General features: G+C 41.6%; 1 protein-coding gene across 4 annotated transcripts in view; it reads right to left on the reverse strand.

The window, feature by feature from the left end:
• Positions 1–972: 972 nt before the first annotated feature.
• Positions 973–12,989, reverse strand: part of LOC109967959 (regulator of G-protein signaling 6-like) — a 50,485-nt gene continuing 38,468 nt past the window's right edge. For 2 of the 4 annotated variants that reach the window (XM_020613895.1, XM_020613896.1), the window contains exons 3-16: positions 11,094–11,193; positions 10,378–10,428; positions 10,154–10,260; positions 8,878–8,929; positions 8,314–8,378; positions 7,354–7,430; positions 6,606–6,687; positions 6,198–6,272; positions 5,287–5,388; positions 4,972–5,144; positions 4,627–4,752; positions 4,022–4,208; positions 3,247–3,336; positions 973–1,914 (exon numbers count right to left, since the gene is read on the reverse strand). In XM_020613895.1, coding sequence (XP_020469551.1) covers positions 1,717–1,914; positions 3,247–3,336; positions 4,022–4,208; positions 4,627–4,752; positions 4,972–5,144; positions 5,287–5,388; positions 6,198–6,272; positions 6,606–6,687; positions 7,354–7,430; positions 8,314–8,378; positions 8,878–8,929; positions 10,154–10,260; positions 10,378–10,428; positions 11,094–11,193 — 1,485 coding nt within the window. In that variant the 3' untranslated portion in view covers positions 973–1,716. The remainder of the gene's footprint in view (positions 1,915–3,246; positions 3,337–4,021; positions 4,209–4,626; positions 4,753–4,971; positions 5,145–5,286; positions 5,389–6,197; positions 6,273–6,605; positions 6,688–7,353; positions 7,431–8,313; positions 8,379–8,877; positions 8,930–10,153; positions 10,261–10,377; positions 10,429–11,093; positions 11,194–12,989) is intronic. The other 2 variants (XM_020613897.1, XM_020613898.1) reach the window with 2 other exon arrangements.

The raw sequence follows: 12,989 nt of genomic DNA on the forward strand, positions 1-12,989 counted from the left end.
ACAGCAGAATTCTGGTCTGGTAACCCTCTGGTCCTGTGGTTTACCCACTACTAGATAGACCCAGGGCACTGGAAACTTTAGAAACTACACTACAGCCGGAGCCCAGAAAGCATGTGGATGCTATTTCACATGTGCCTGTGCCCACTAGAACTAAAGTAAACCTCAAATCACTGTGATTCACACAACCATGTGCACTGTGTTTTTAAACTCAAAGTTTTGGAAAGGATTTATTTGACTTCAGCTCAAAATGTTGTAACCTGAAGCCTAGAAGCTGTGAGAGGAGTGTACCAATTTGTCAACTGGAATAAATTCATCTTTGCAGCAAGTCTCAATGCAAAGCATTGTTGCAGAAATAAGACAATTCTCAGCATAGACGTGGTTGAAACATGCAAAGGTGCAGTGTGGATGCTATATTAAGCCCTTATGTCAGATTTGGGAATGTAATGAAGCATGAAACATAACTTAAGAAATCCAATTTGTAGACACTATCAAATTATTTACAGCAAAAACCAACTTGATTAATGTCAAAACCATGCTCACTATTTAACTGTTTCATGTTGCATTATAAGAGATATAATATAAATTCCAAGAATATAAAAAGAGGTTGGATATACTTCTAAAAAAAAGAAAAAAGCAATCTTAAGCTTTATTTATTGCTGGCTGCCTTGTGAGTACAGAGCCATATGTAAAATAGATTTATGTCTGTGTTGGTGTGGCCTTTTAAATTTAAGCAGGTATTTTTGTTTGTATGTATGAGTTAGTTGAAAAAAAACTAAGCCAGAGATATTTATCCCCCTTGGTGGTGTTTCAGTCCTTTGAAGGCCAACATAACGACTCAGTCGTTAAGGGACGTTGTTGACCTTCAAAGGACTGAAACACCACTAAGGGGAAGAAATATCTCCGGCTCAACACCAGTCAGTTAGAACTGATGAAGCCTCTTGGATGAGAAGTGAAACGTCTTCGATCTGGAAATCTAGTCCAGTTGATTTTTTATACGTTTTTTCAGCTTACTATGACCTGGATGACTGAGAATCTGCACAGACATATGTATGAGTTAAGATTGTCCCCAGCTGTTTTAGGACAACTAAACCAATAGTCAATTCATTGCAATTGTGTCAAATAACATTTAGATGTAGTTTTTATCAGAGAAGATTGTTGCATTTAATATCCAGTAAACATGTGTAGAAAACAAAATGAGAACAATATAATCTGATTAGGTTAACAAACAGTTTGCCAACTAAGTGATGAACAGAGAGCAGCCCTGGTCTGAATGTGCTTATACAGTACTGTATGCTGCATGCCATGTGGTGTGTTGGCTGAGGTTCCCCTTGTCAGAATTTTCTTTTCCTCAGTGGTTCTGTTTGGGGTGTTCACCCCCAGCAGGCCCAGTATGTCAGCAGTCCTCAGAGCAGTGTTTGAGAGCCTCCACAGCAGCACTGTCCATCTCAGCTCCACTGTCTGTGCCCCTGGGTGGCTGTCACCCCTCCAACAGGGTCTGGCTATGCCCCTCCAGCACAGGCTGTGTCAGGATGACTGCATCAAGCCTGTCAGGCGCTTTCCCGTCAATGACTTGCCCTAAAAGTTCAATTACAATGAAAAGAAGAGTTGAAATGAGAGATGAAGTACTTTTTAAACCACACAGACAAAGTCTCTACCAACAAAGTCATTTTATCTAAAATACTAAGCTGCAACCATCCATATGACTAGCAAGTTACCTTATTCACATAAACACATCCAACAACAGATCTTAGAAGACACAACAATGTGTAATATGGTTATCATTTCAAAAGCCACTGATAGTGAGCCAGCCAGTGTGGTTTGTGATATGAACAGCCCCAGCTCCAAATGACTTACCACACTGCGGGTGAACTTCTCCAAGGAGGTGCGGCGGCCCTGTTCAGTGTCTGCTGGCTGCTGTTTTGGGAGGGGGGAAGCAGGGTGAGTGTTTGGGTCAGGTACGGGTGTTGACGAGGGTCGGAAGTGATGTTAGTGAGGGAAAAAAGGGGGGCCAAGCATTTCAAAAATGAAGGCCAAGGACAGTGCGGGGGGAGGGGAGGGTTGCATTTTTGCAAAATGGAGTGGGAGTCAGTGACAAGCCAACGGAAGTAGCAGTGTTCAAACGGGGAAGGGCAGAAAGGCTAGCATGAACAGAGGCAACTGTGATTTGCTGAAAAGCTCCATATTACACAGTAACAGCTAAATGATGATTTGTTCAGGTGTGCACATCTTAAAAATAAGTTCCAGACAATAGACAAAATAACATAAAAAATACATGTTAAAGGCTGCAACTACTTGTATACACAGTACTTCACTTCTCTGCCATATCTTTGCACTGTATGTAGGTTAGTTTCTGTTGACACAATGACTTGTTCCTGTTTTTCACAGCAGTTTATACATCATATGCCACACGCAGTCTGCGTGTGGCATATGATGTCATATTTTTCAAGAATGTTCCCTTGACATTTTAAATAATTTAGCAGTTTCCTTGCACCTGCATTCTGGTCGCAGTGGGTTTGCCTTTCTGGGGCTCTGTTAGTATGGTACTAACTCAGTACTAACAGCATAAAGTATGAAACTGCTGATTGCCAGACCTTATTAAGAGCTAGCAAACATCGGCATGGCCCAATGCAAGTGTGTCCAATTAACTCACATTTACAAGTCTTAAACATTGACTTGTTTGAATCACTTTGCTTTCTTCATCATAATATATAGCTAAATACAAAGATAAAAGTACTCACTATGTATAATGTCTGATTTATAATAATTTAGATTACATAATAGGGTTATATTGATGCATTAATGTATACATCACTTTAATTCTGCAGGTGGTAAAGTTGGGACTAATTACAGTATATTGGCAGGGGACTTGTCTATTATAATACATCGTAATTTATTTGTTTGATATTTTGTATTAAAATGTGAATCTGTAAAGTAACTAAAGCTGTCAAATAAATGTAGTGGGACCAAACCTCCAAAATGTCATAGAAATATAAAATGACAAAGCCAAAATACTCTATTAATGTACCTGAAAATTGTTATTAGTAGTTGAGTAAATGTACTTTCCACCACTCTCACTAATTATGTTGCAGCATGTAATACTGATACTAGATCTAATTTCTGACTGCATACATACAGTGTGAACCTGGAATGTCTTTTAAAACTAAAAGGAATACAACCAACATGAGAAATGCAATAAAGGTTTTATACAAAGAAGACCTGACATCGGGGTCGGTGAGTGCAGCTCACCTTCTTTCTGGCTAATAGGAGGTCTTGGTAGATGTTGGATCGCAAAAAGCGTGCATAGCTGTCACTTTTCATTAGCTGGAATATGTGCTCCTGCAAGAAAAAAGAAAAACTGATGAGAGTGTGTTGGCCTGGACATTACAAATGAGAAAAGAGAGAGCACCTTAGAAAAATAACAAGAAGCTGGATTAATGAATGCATGCTGATTCAGTGGGGGGTGATGACATGAGCCCTGTGAGACAGAACTGAGTACTGTCCTGCCAGCAAGAGGTGCTGCACATCACACATCACTAGCCCACTCTGAAATCAGAAGAATCCAAGGTGAACTGACCGAACCACCTATTCATGGCATTACTCGCCTCGTTAGGACCTGGCACAAATGCACTCCTTCATTCTTCTTCTCTCCTCTTTTTTTCTAAATCCCCTCTCATTCATTCACTTGTGTAACATAAGAGCAGGAGAAGGGTTTCTGTGGAGCAGTGGATGGGAGAGGAGCTACATGGCTGTATGTGTTAACAGGGATGTAGTGGAGGGTCAACCCATCTGAACTCAGTGACATTTTCACTTGCCAAAGGCTGACATGAATCTTTTTTGTGAATCAAATTTAAAGATTATAATTATAAGCACGACACCTTTTATGCCACTGAATCACTACCACTATGTAACACTAGAAGTATAATCAGTGTGCACAGGCGCAAGTGTAGGTGTTTGTTGTGACTGTCCATGAACACGTAAAGCCACGTGAACATGTCTGTGTGGAAGAAACAACACAGTCCACCTGAGCGTCCTCATAGCTGTATCGTCCAGGATCTTTGAGGTTCTGGCTGGTGCGCTCATAGCTGTGAGAGTCCAGGTTGATGGGGCTCGATGCCCCCTCAGCCAGAAACTCCTGCCAGATTTCCTGCGCCCTGGGGGCCACTTCCTCAAGTGGCCGCCTCTTCAAATCCTGCACCGCTAACCAGAACCTACAACAGTGTCAGAGCTAGTCAGTAACAACTTTCCAAAAAAATATAAACAGTATATAAACAGGTAAGCCATCCCTGGTAGGCTAGTGGTTCGAATCAGCCCCGGGTAGCCCCGGGTTCGAATCAGGGCATGTCAGGAAGGGCATGCGGCGTAAAACACGTCCCAAATGTCAACATGCAAGTCGCCAGCGTGACAATTCACTGTGGCAACCCCTAAACGGGAAAAGCCAAAAGTGACTTTCTATATAAACAGGTCTTAAAAAATCTACATTCACTCTTATCCAAGGTAGCATAATAAATTAATACATTAGCAAATATTTCTACAGTATGAAACATACATGTTGTGACTCAACACATGAGCAGTGCTCCCATGAAAATGTGTGAGGTTAAACGCGAGACGTATGAATGACGGTCTCACCGCAGATTCTCTGAGCTGAACTCTGACTCCAGGAACTTCAGAAACTGGTCTCTTCCTGCCGGATCCTTCAGTGCCTCCTCCAGAGAGAAGCCCCATTTCTTCACGCGCTGCTGGCTGGGGTCACGACTGCTCAGAACAGAAAATAAGAGGATAAAATCGAATGAAATTAAATAGAAAAGAGTGGTTTGTTGTCATTTCCCCTCATGGTCCACAGAAAGCAGAGGTTGGCAAGTCAGAACGCTGTCAACCTTTGGGAATGCAAACTTTTGTTCTCACACATAGGGCCTCCCATTTCAAGTCAACAAAAGTGATGCACTGGAACCTCTGCTTTCTACCTGACCTCACCTTGCCTCCAAATCCCAGAAGGAAGTGTCATCACTGATCCAGGGGTTGGATGGCTCTGTGGCTGACACGAAGGGGTCGTATTCCATGAACTGCTCCGTGTAGCTCATCAGACAGTCTGCCACTTTGGAAACCTTCATACAGTGTCTATCCAGTTGGATGTTCAAGAAGGTAATCTGATGAAGAGAGAGAGAGAGATGACTAATGAGGAGGCTAAAAAAGGTAACAGCTCATCAGTCTGTGTCCCCAACCGCCATTATGATGGATGGGGGAAGCATCCTATGAATGTCCTATGAAGAAGACAAAATCAGAGGTTACCTCCTTCTGAACGTCCTCTTTGGTGGGTTTCCTGATCGGCTGGGAGTTGACATGGACGGGACTTGGCTGGCTCTGGCTGTCATCTGGTACCCCATACACTGACTGGATAGGGTGAGGGGAGGGCATGTAAACCTTCTTTGGTTTTGTTATGCCTTGACAGATCAGGAACTCTGTATTGTAGTTTGATGAATGAAGTCAGGTAGCAGCCGTTGGTGTCATCACCATGTCACTACTGTGATCAGGGAGTGTGACAGGTTTCTCAACTTATATTTTACGCTCACAGAACTTATTATGAACATACAGTATTATTATAATTATGAAGGCTGATTTTTTAAATATTTATTATTTATGCCTTGTAATAACACATACAATGATATATAATTTCTGTCAGTGTAAAATATAAGTTGTGAAACTTCTTTTATATGTGTGTGTGTGTGTGTGTGTGTGGGTGTGTATTTTGTCACTATATTAATGTACTATGTTTATCAAAAATTAAACATAAAATGTTTCATAAAATGTATACATAAAAATGTCTAAATAATACACATCTAATCAATTTGTCATTTTACTATTAAAACAATATAAATATATAACTATAAATAGGAAAGTAAAAGAGGGTTTGAAACAGCATCCGGGCAGGTAAAGGTTACAGAAAATATAACTGAGAAAATGATTAGCGGCTGGGGGGGGGTGGAGAAAATGATTAGCGGCTGTGGTGGTTAGTTCTTCAGTTCAATTGGATACATGACCTAAATCCTGGGTATAGTCCCATGTAGGATGGTTGTGGCATGACAAGTTAGATAAAAACAAATAAACACCACCAAAAAACATTTTAGATAACAGTGTTGAGATAATAGCATTGAGGCTGGAGAGCCAAAATGTATAAGAGCAGTTTCATTTCCTCTCCTCACCTTTTTCACCCTGTGTGGGTTCCTCTCCCTTCGGCACTTGCGGATGTCCATCTCTGTGGTGTTGACACAGCCTGGCTGTGGGAGGTGGCAGGAGACAGATAACATTTCTACAGCATTTACCGTCTATGTTTGCTCACATGATGCTGTTTCTCTATTAGCCCTGCTATGTTCACAGAAAGACTCATACGCAAACTGACTAGTACAAAGCAGATTCTGCTATCAACAACAAAACAGGACTCAGCTAAACAGTTTCTGTGGAGCTGAATCTGCAGGTTTCAGGCTTTAAATGCTAAAGTTACCCTCCTCTATAACAGTCCTTTTTTTTGTTTTGTTCATTTCCACTGTTACAGGTCCAGCATCTGACCTTTACCTTTCTTCTTTTTATTTATAACTTTGACGCTAACTCACCACTGGCCGATGGACATCCCAGAATGCCCTCTCCTGGCTGTCTAGGATCTTCCTCTCTGCCTTTTCCTTCTTCCTGTCAATCCTATGAACAGAGGACACAGGCTACTCATATATGGAGTGCAGACCTCTGAAAGAGCAAAAAGCTAAAGAGTGTGGGTCTTAACCTGACACTCACGTAACCAAACAAAGCTTGGTGTTGCTGCTGGTGGGGCAGAGCTCTTACATAACTGACATTTACTGATCGGCCCTTCCTAAGCATGTTTACTCCTCAGATGTAAGAAGGCATTTTGCTTTCCAGTTCACCTCCACTTGAACAAAATAGCAGCAGTATCAGAAATATTCTGAACATTTCCTAGGAAGTTTCTGTCTTAACTTAAAGACAGAGAAGGACTAATGCTGTGCTTACACATACTAGCCAGATGGAAATGTTACAAAGACATAGAAGTAAGGGAGAATATGTTTAATAGAAGGGGAAATTTGGGCTGCATTTAATACATGTCACCCTCCAGCAAAGCAGGGCATAAAAAGAGAGCATTGTTATTGAGGAAAGCTTTGGCCCAGAACTCAGCTGGAACTGCACACTGAAGCATTTTTTCTTCCTTGAGAAAATAACACTCACATCATGCACATAGCCAATAATGGATGAGAGGTATAAATGTATAAACCTGATTTCCTCAGCATCTCAACTGATGTGTCATGTTAGATTGACAGTGACACCAAGAGGTGTTGTATTCATAAATGTACTCACTTGACTTGAGCCTCCGCTTGCATGAAGATAAATTCCCACTTCCTGGCGAAAGCCCTCTGTAGCCGGGCAAGATTCTCCTGGAGGAACCAATCAGGTGTGGCGTTATTTAGATTATTTAAATCCAAGGTCCTTAGACAATTATTTTTCCTATTAATTGTGATGGCATGCCATGATTTTTAAAAGTGCAGAGATAAGTTGTCCAGGAACAAGCTACTAAACTGTGGATATGACACAGTAACACTACTACTGAATAGTAGTAACCTACTATTAGGACAGCGGAGGACAGAAAGGAAGTCTATTAGACAATGATTACAGAGTAGCTTAGAATATTAAAGTGCAGTGGATTACTACGATATTAGCATTGCTGAGACTGTAGGCTACTGATCAAGGATTTTCAACAAATTGTGACCCAGGGACCATCATTCTGACTACTAAGCAACTCAAGGATCACTGCTGTGGGATGGCGACCCCGATGGACACTGTCTTGATCCTGAAAGTCATCTTGGCCTTTCTAAACTGTATATTATATAAGGGTATATTTGCAGGAATTTTATTATTCACAAACAACAAGTAGTACATGGAAATGAGTGAGCATGGACCACCTGCAATGTCTTCATGGAACACCAGGGGGCTGCAGACTATTGGTTGAAAGACAATGGCCTATAGATATTTTTGTTTGTATTCTGTGGCCAGTAATTGACTGCATCATATTCTGCCAAGCAGTGTCCCTAGAAAGAACATTTATCTCTGAGAGATTTGTATAAAAATCTGCCATTTCATAATGGCTTTTTTCTGGGAAGAATAGATTTTGGCATTTCAAGGCCCCAGAGGACATTACACTGTTGCAGCTTTTTTTTTGTTTTTCAGCAAAGTGAACAGGAAATTCATCACATTAATAATGATAGCACTGAACTGGAAGTTTCCTGGCAATAACATAAACCAAAATGACAATGTACTTACAGCTTCATAGTCAGCTAGCTCCAGTCTGGCTTTGTTCTGCATGGTGCGCTTGCACAGGTAAATGGCTAAAGGGAAGAAGAAAGAAAGAGACATAGGGAGGGCAATAAAGTTAGTCAGATGAGTTGGCTTGTCTTTGTAACTACAAAGTTTAAAGGAAAAAGAATATCTCCAGTGGATAATGCTCTTTTTAAACTGTGGTCTCAGCTGGCTGAACCAACACTAACGAATGTTATACTGTAACAGGCAGGCAATGGGTTGTCTTCTGAAATAACAAGTCTGGAGCAAATGTCACACAGAGTAGCAGAGATGTGGTCATATCAGTTAATGTCCCCTTATTTTGTTAGGCTAATCTTATCCCCTGAGATTCTCTCCAGTGGGGGTTCCTCAGGGCCAGATACATTACAGGGAATGGCCCTGAAGATCAATACTCAGTGAGTATAAACAGCAAATCTACAGTATGAGTGGTGTTGCAGCTCTGGAGGGAGAGAGACAGCTGAAGGCGTTAGCAAGACCTCACTGGTTTGGAGAAAACCGGCGCAAATTGATAGACAGTGTGTGACTCACCATAGTCTGTGTTCTCAGGTTCCCAACAGTTTGAAGGCCAGAAGTATGGAGACTGGTGAAAACAGAAGGGCATGAAACAGAAACAGATTTTGTTTATTTACTCAAATGATCAGTAATGTATTCTTTTCTGGCAATCTTAAATTTCTCTCATCACCCACACTCCCTCTGCACTTGTCTTCCACACAAAGTTGACCATTGACAAACATGACCATTTGATAATGATTCTTGATGTCCATGTGCTACAGATAACTACCTGGGGAGCAATGGTAGCTATATTCTCTCTATCCATATTTAATTGTCTATTGTGACTGATATTACACATTCAAAGTTCATTCCCAAGACCATTAATAATGGATCACTCACATCTATCATGCATTCTTAATGACAGGGCAGAATTAGAACTTAGTGGTACTCAGCCACATATTTCATGTTCACTTTTACTCATAATGGTAACTAGCCTAAGAGAAAAAGACTGATGCTGATGAAAGAGTAATGAGAATAATGAACAGAAAGGTAATTCAGCATTGTAATTGTTACTTCACCTCAGAGAGGATCAAGTTGATCTATATGAGTTCACAACTGCATTACAATGACAGGCAAAGTTGTCATTAAATCTGTTTATCTTCAGATCAGCAAACTAAAACTCTAGTGTCACTATTTCTTACTCCACAGCTGTATTTCTAGTGCACCATGGACTGTTTTTAGAGGTTCTGATGATGCGGGCCTGTTCCATCATGATAGCATCAGAGGGAATATTTTTAGCCCCCACTGAATGAGCGAGTGTGACACATACTGCCCTTCCTGCGCAGGCACAATAATGGCTTTTAATCTCAAGCAATTGAGGTGAAGATAAATGCATTTAGAGGTAGATTGTGGGGGAGGAGCAGGGGTAGGCTGGTGACAGTGAAAAGTGCAGAGCCAGCGTGCAGCCAGCTCAGCACTTCCCACAAGGGAGCCTGCCTACTGCAGCTGGCTGGCCAGATTAACATGCTAATGGCCCAGTCACAGTAACGAATGATCGCAGAGACCGTAGCCATCACAAGGACCCATCAAAATTCATGCTCCAGATAGAGCAAAGAAATAAACACCCCTCTACCTGGTGGGCCTTGTTCTGTGGCCTGCCTCATACAGTATCAACCTTGCAGGGATGAGTAATAGGCTTAGCAAGGATTTCTTCTCATTAGCATCACATAATAAACATACACCTCTGATAAAGTACCATCATCTCATTAAACTACACATGTCAAGGACACTCCCGTAGTGGAGCTTTCTATACCTGAAAGCGATAAAGGGTTCCATCATCTTTAAGTGTCAAGACATGGTCAGAGATGGGGAATATGTAGCCATGGGCAGCAATCAGAGTCCCCAAGTGGATGGCTTCAGCTGTGAACATGAGAGAAAACACACACACAGATGGTGGGTGGGTGTAATTCCAAATTGCCTTCCTCTTCAATTGAACTTTACTGTTCATTCAAATGACAGATTTCTCAGCAGGCATACCTGGATCCTCAATGGAGAGGTTTTTCATCAGCCACTGAATGATGTCCACCCCTAGTATTCAGAGAGGGATTTTGGTTATAACATAGGCAGCATCATAGTTCCACATCTGCAACAGATTCTACAAAAGCTGCAATGCACAAACATACACAAGCTCTATGGACGTCCGCTCAAAGCTGAGTATGTTAAGTACAGCATCATGTTGACAGGCTTCTCTCTGTCTGCTCCTGAACAGCACAATATTTGGCCCAGACTGTGCTTGGCAGAGGCTGCTGAGAGAGATCGAGGGGCTATCAGGCCCGGGGGAGCCATGTGAAAGAACGACTCAGAAACCGCATCTGGAACCCCATCGACCAGCATCGGCGATTTGTTTCATACACAAGCACAGACATGCACAAACACATGAAGGAAAAGCAGCTTTCCTTTGGTGTGACAGGGACAGCCTCACACCGCTGGCGGTTTCCTCAGTGGCTGAATTCTTACCAGCAAAGACGTCATCTGCCTCCAACCATAGCAGCAGCAATTTCAATGAACCCAAAAGGTCATATTTGCTTTACTGATTCTGACTCATCCAATCTCAGCAAGCCCACTTGCTGGGTAAGATGACAAATCACACACGCATACACAATTATCAACACATCAGACAAGATAAGGCCTTATTAAGGAAAGAACACACAAGGATCTGCAGCATATGTCAATGTCCAACCACACATACTAACCTGAAACCACACTCGGGATCTTGGAGAGGAAGCTTTTGACAGTCCGGATGGCTACACCTCCTGCTTTTTCATCTTGTATACGTGTAACAATGTCTTCGATCTGTGGGGTGAGGACAGAGGGGGTCTGTCTTTAAAGTTTAATCATGTATTATATTTTCTAAAGCAGCCTTTAAAAATAGTTCTGACAACCTTTTCTTCAATAAAAACTTGACAGAAATGCAGTATAAGGATACTTTGTCTAATTTTCCATAATTACATGAAGTATTTAAAGGTAGAATATAAAACTACATTTAAGTTAAAGCTGCACTAGCTGCTTTCATGTCCATTTGGGGGCTGCAGAACAAACACTGACAAAGTTTTTATGGCGAACATGTCAGCAAACACTTCACCAGCTATTCACAAACTCTGCCTGCTGTTTGGGGCTGATCAGGTACAAGGTTAACCAGAGCTTTTCAATGAAAACAGATACTTGCTGTGTCAGTAAATGACCTGACCAGAGGGGTGAGCATAAATAAAAAGAGTAAGGCTGGACCATAAAATCAAAACAATCAGGTCCGGGTCAGGCTTCGACGCTGCACTCTCTGGCATGGTTTGGGTTCAGAAAGAAATATGTGGCTTGATCCATGCTCTATTCCACAGTAATTTTCTAAAACTTGCTTGCAGCCCTTACATCTCATCTGCACTGTCTGCTTGTGTGCTTTGTGATGCTGCCACTCAGGGGCACCAAAATCAGAAGTCTTCAAACTTAACACATACTGTAGTAGCTTAAAGGGTGAATGATTATCAGTGTAGGTCTACAACCTAGTGGGAACCAGACTAATGATGCTGGAAACGGACCTGAGGCAAGTCCAAAAATAAAATTCACCCTCGTCAAATTCAGGGTTGAAGCCAAACAGTTGGGTCCAATTGCATCTGGTAAGGACAGTGATATAAAGTGGCACAGTATTGGACATTTTGCTTTATCAAGGCCAGACCTTAAAGATAAAATGTCCCTATAAAATGGGTCAAAATGTGTTAAAGGTTCGATAAAAATTAATACTAAAGCCACACATTGGGTTCATTGATCTAACTGAGGGGTTTCAGAGAAGCTTTGGGCAATTGAAAAGAGGCTGTCACAGCATTTCCCCAGAGACAGAAAAATAAAGCTCACTTCCTTTCTCTGCCTCCCCCATCCTCCTCCCTGTGTATTTATTCTGCTTGTGTTGTTGTTTTCTAATAGACAACTGGGTGTTTTTTAAAAATGTTCGTAAAGTTTTATGCTTTTTTAAGTTTGGCACAGCAGCCACATAAAAATAGGTCCGGCACAGATTACCCCTCAGCTAGTGCAAAGAGGAGAGCACACACAATAAACAAGGGAACAGCCAGCCGCCAAAGGACGTGGACACACATATGAACATACAGAAATCCAAATATGGACTCAAACTCTTGTGAACACAAAAAAATACTTGTAGTTTATTTCTAAAAGCTCTGTGAATCCTCGAGTGTGTCTTTCATGGGTATACAATATGTCATGAGCTCAGGTCAGCGCTCTGTTGGCTGCCTCACTAGAAATTGATCTGCATTAAAAAGATCCTGATTTTGCACTCTCAGCTGTATTATCAGCAGTCAGCCATATGCAGAATAGTAGCTGCCGAGGTCTTCACACTGACCATTAAATTCTTTATGGCTCCCTAAGCATCTGTCTAGTAGGCCTAAGCACACAGATACTCACACACATAAACACTCATGCATATACACACAAACACTACAGTGCGACATAGCTGATTAAGTGAACTTTGAGGGTTCAGCTCATGGGCTTTTTTGACACACTCTGAATTTAAAGACTCTCCCTATCCCACCGCATTCACAGCTGACTTCAAGTCACAATCACAAGCACACATAGATCGTGCCACTGCA

Source organism: Monopterus albus, unplaced genomic scaffold (genome assembly GCF_001952655.1).
Source record: "Monopterus albus unplaced genomic scaffold, M_albus_1.0 scaffold140.1, whole genome shotgun sequence".
Taxonomy (NCBI): domain Eukaryota; kingdom Metazoa; phylum Chordata; class Actinopteri; order Synbranchiformes; family Synbranchidae; genus Monopterus; species Monopterus albus.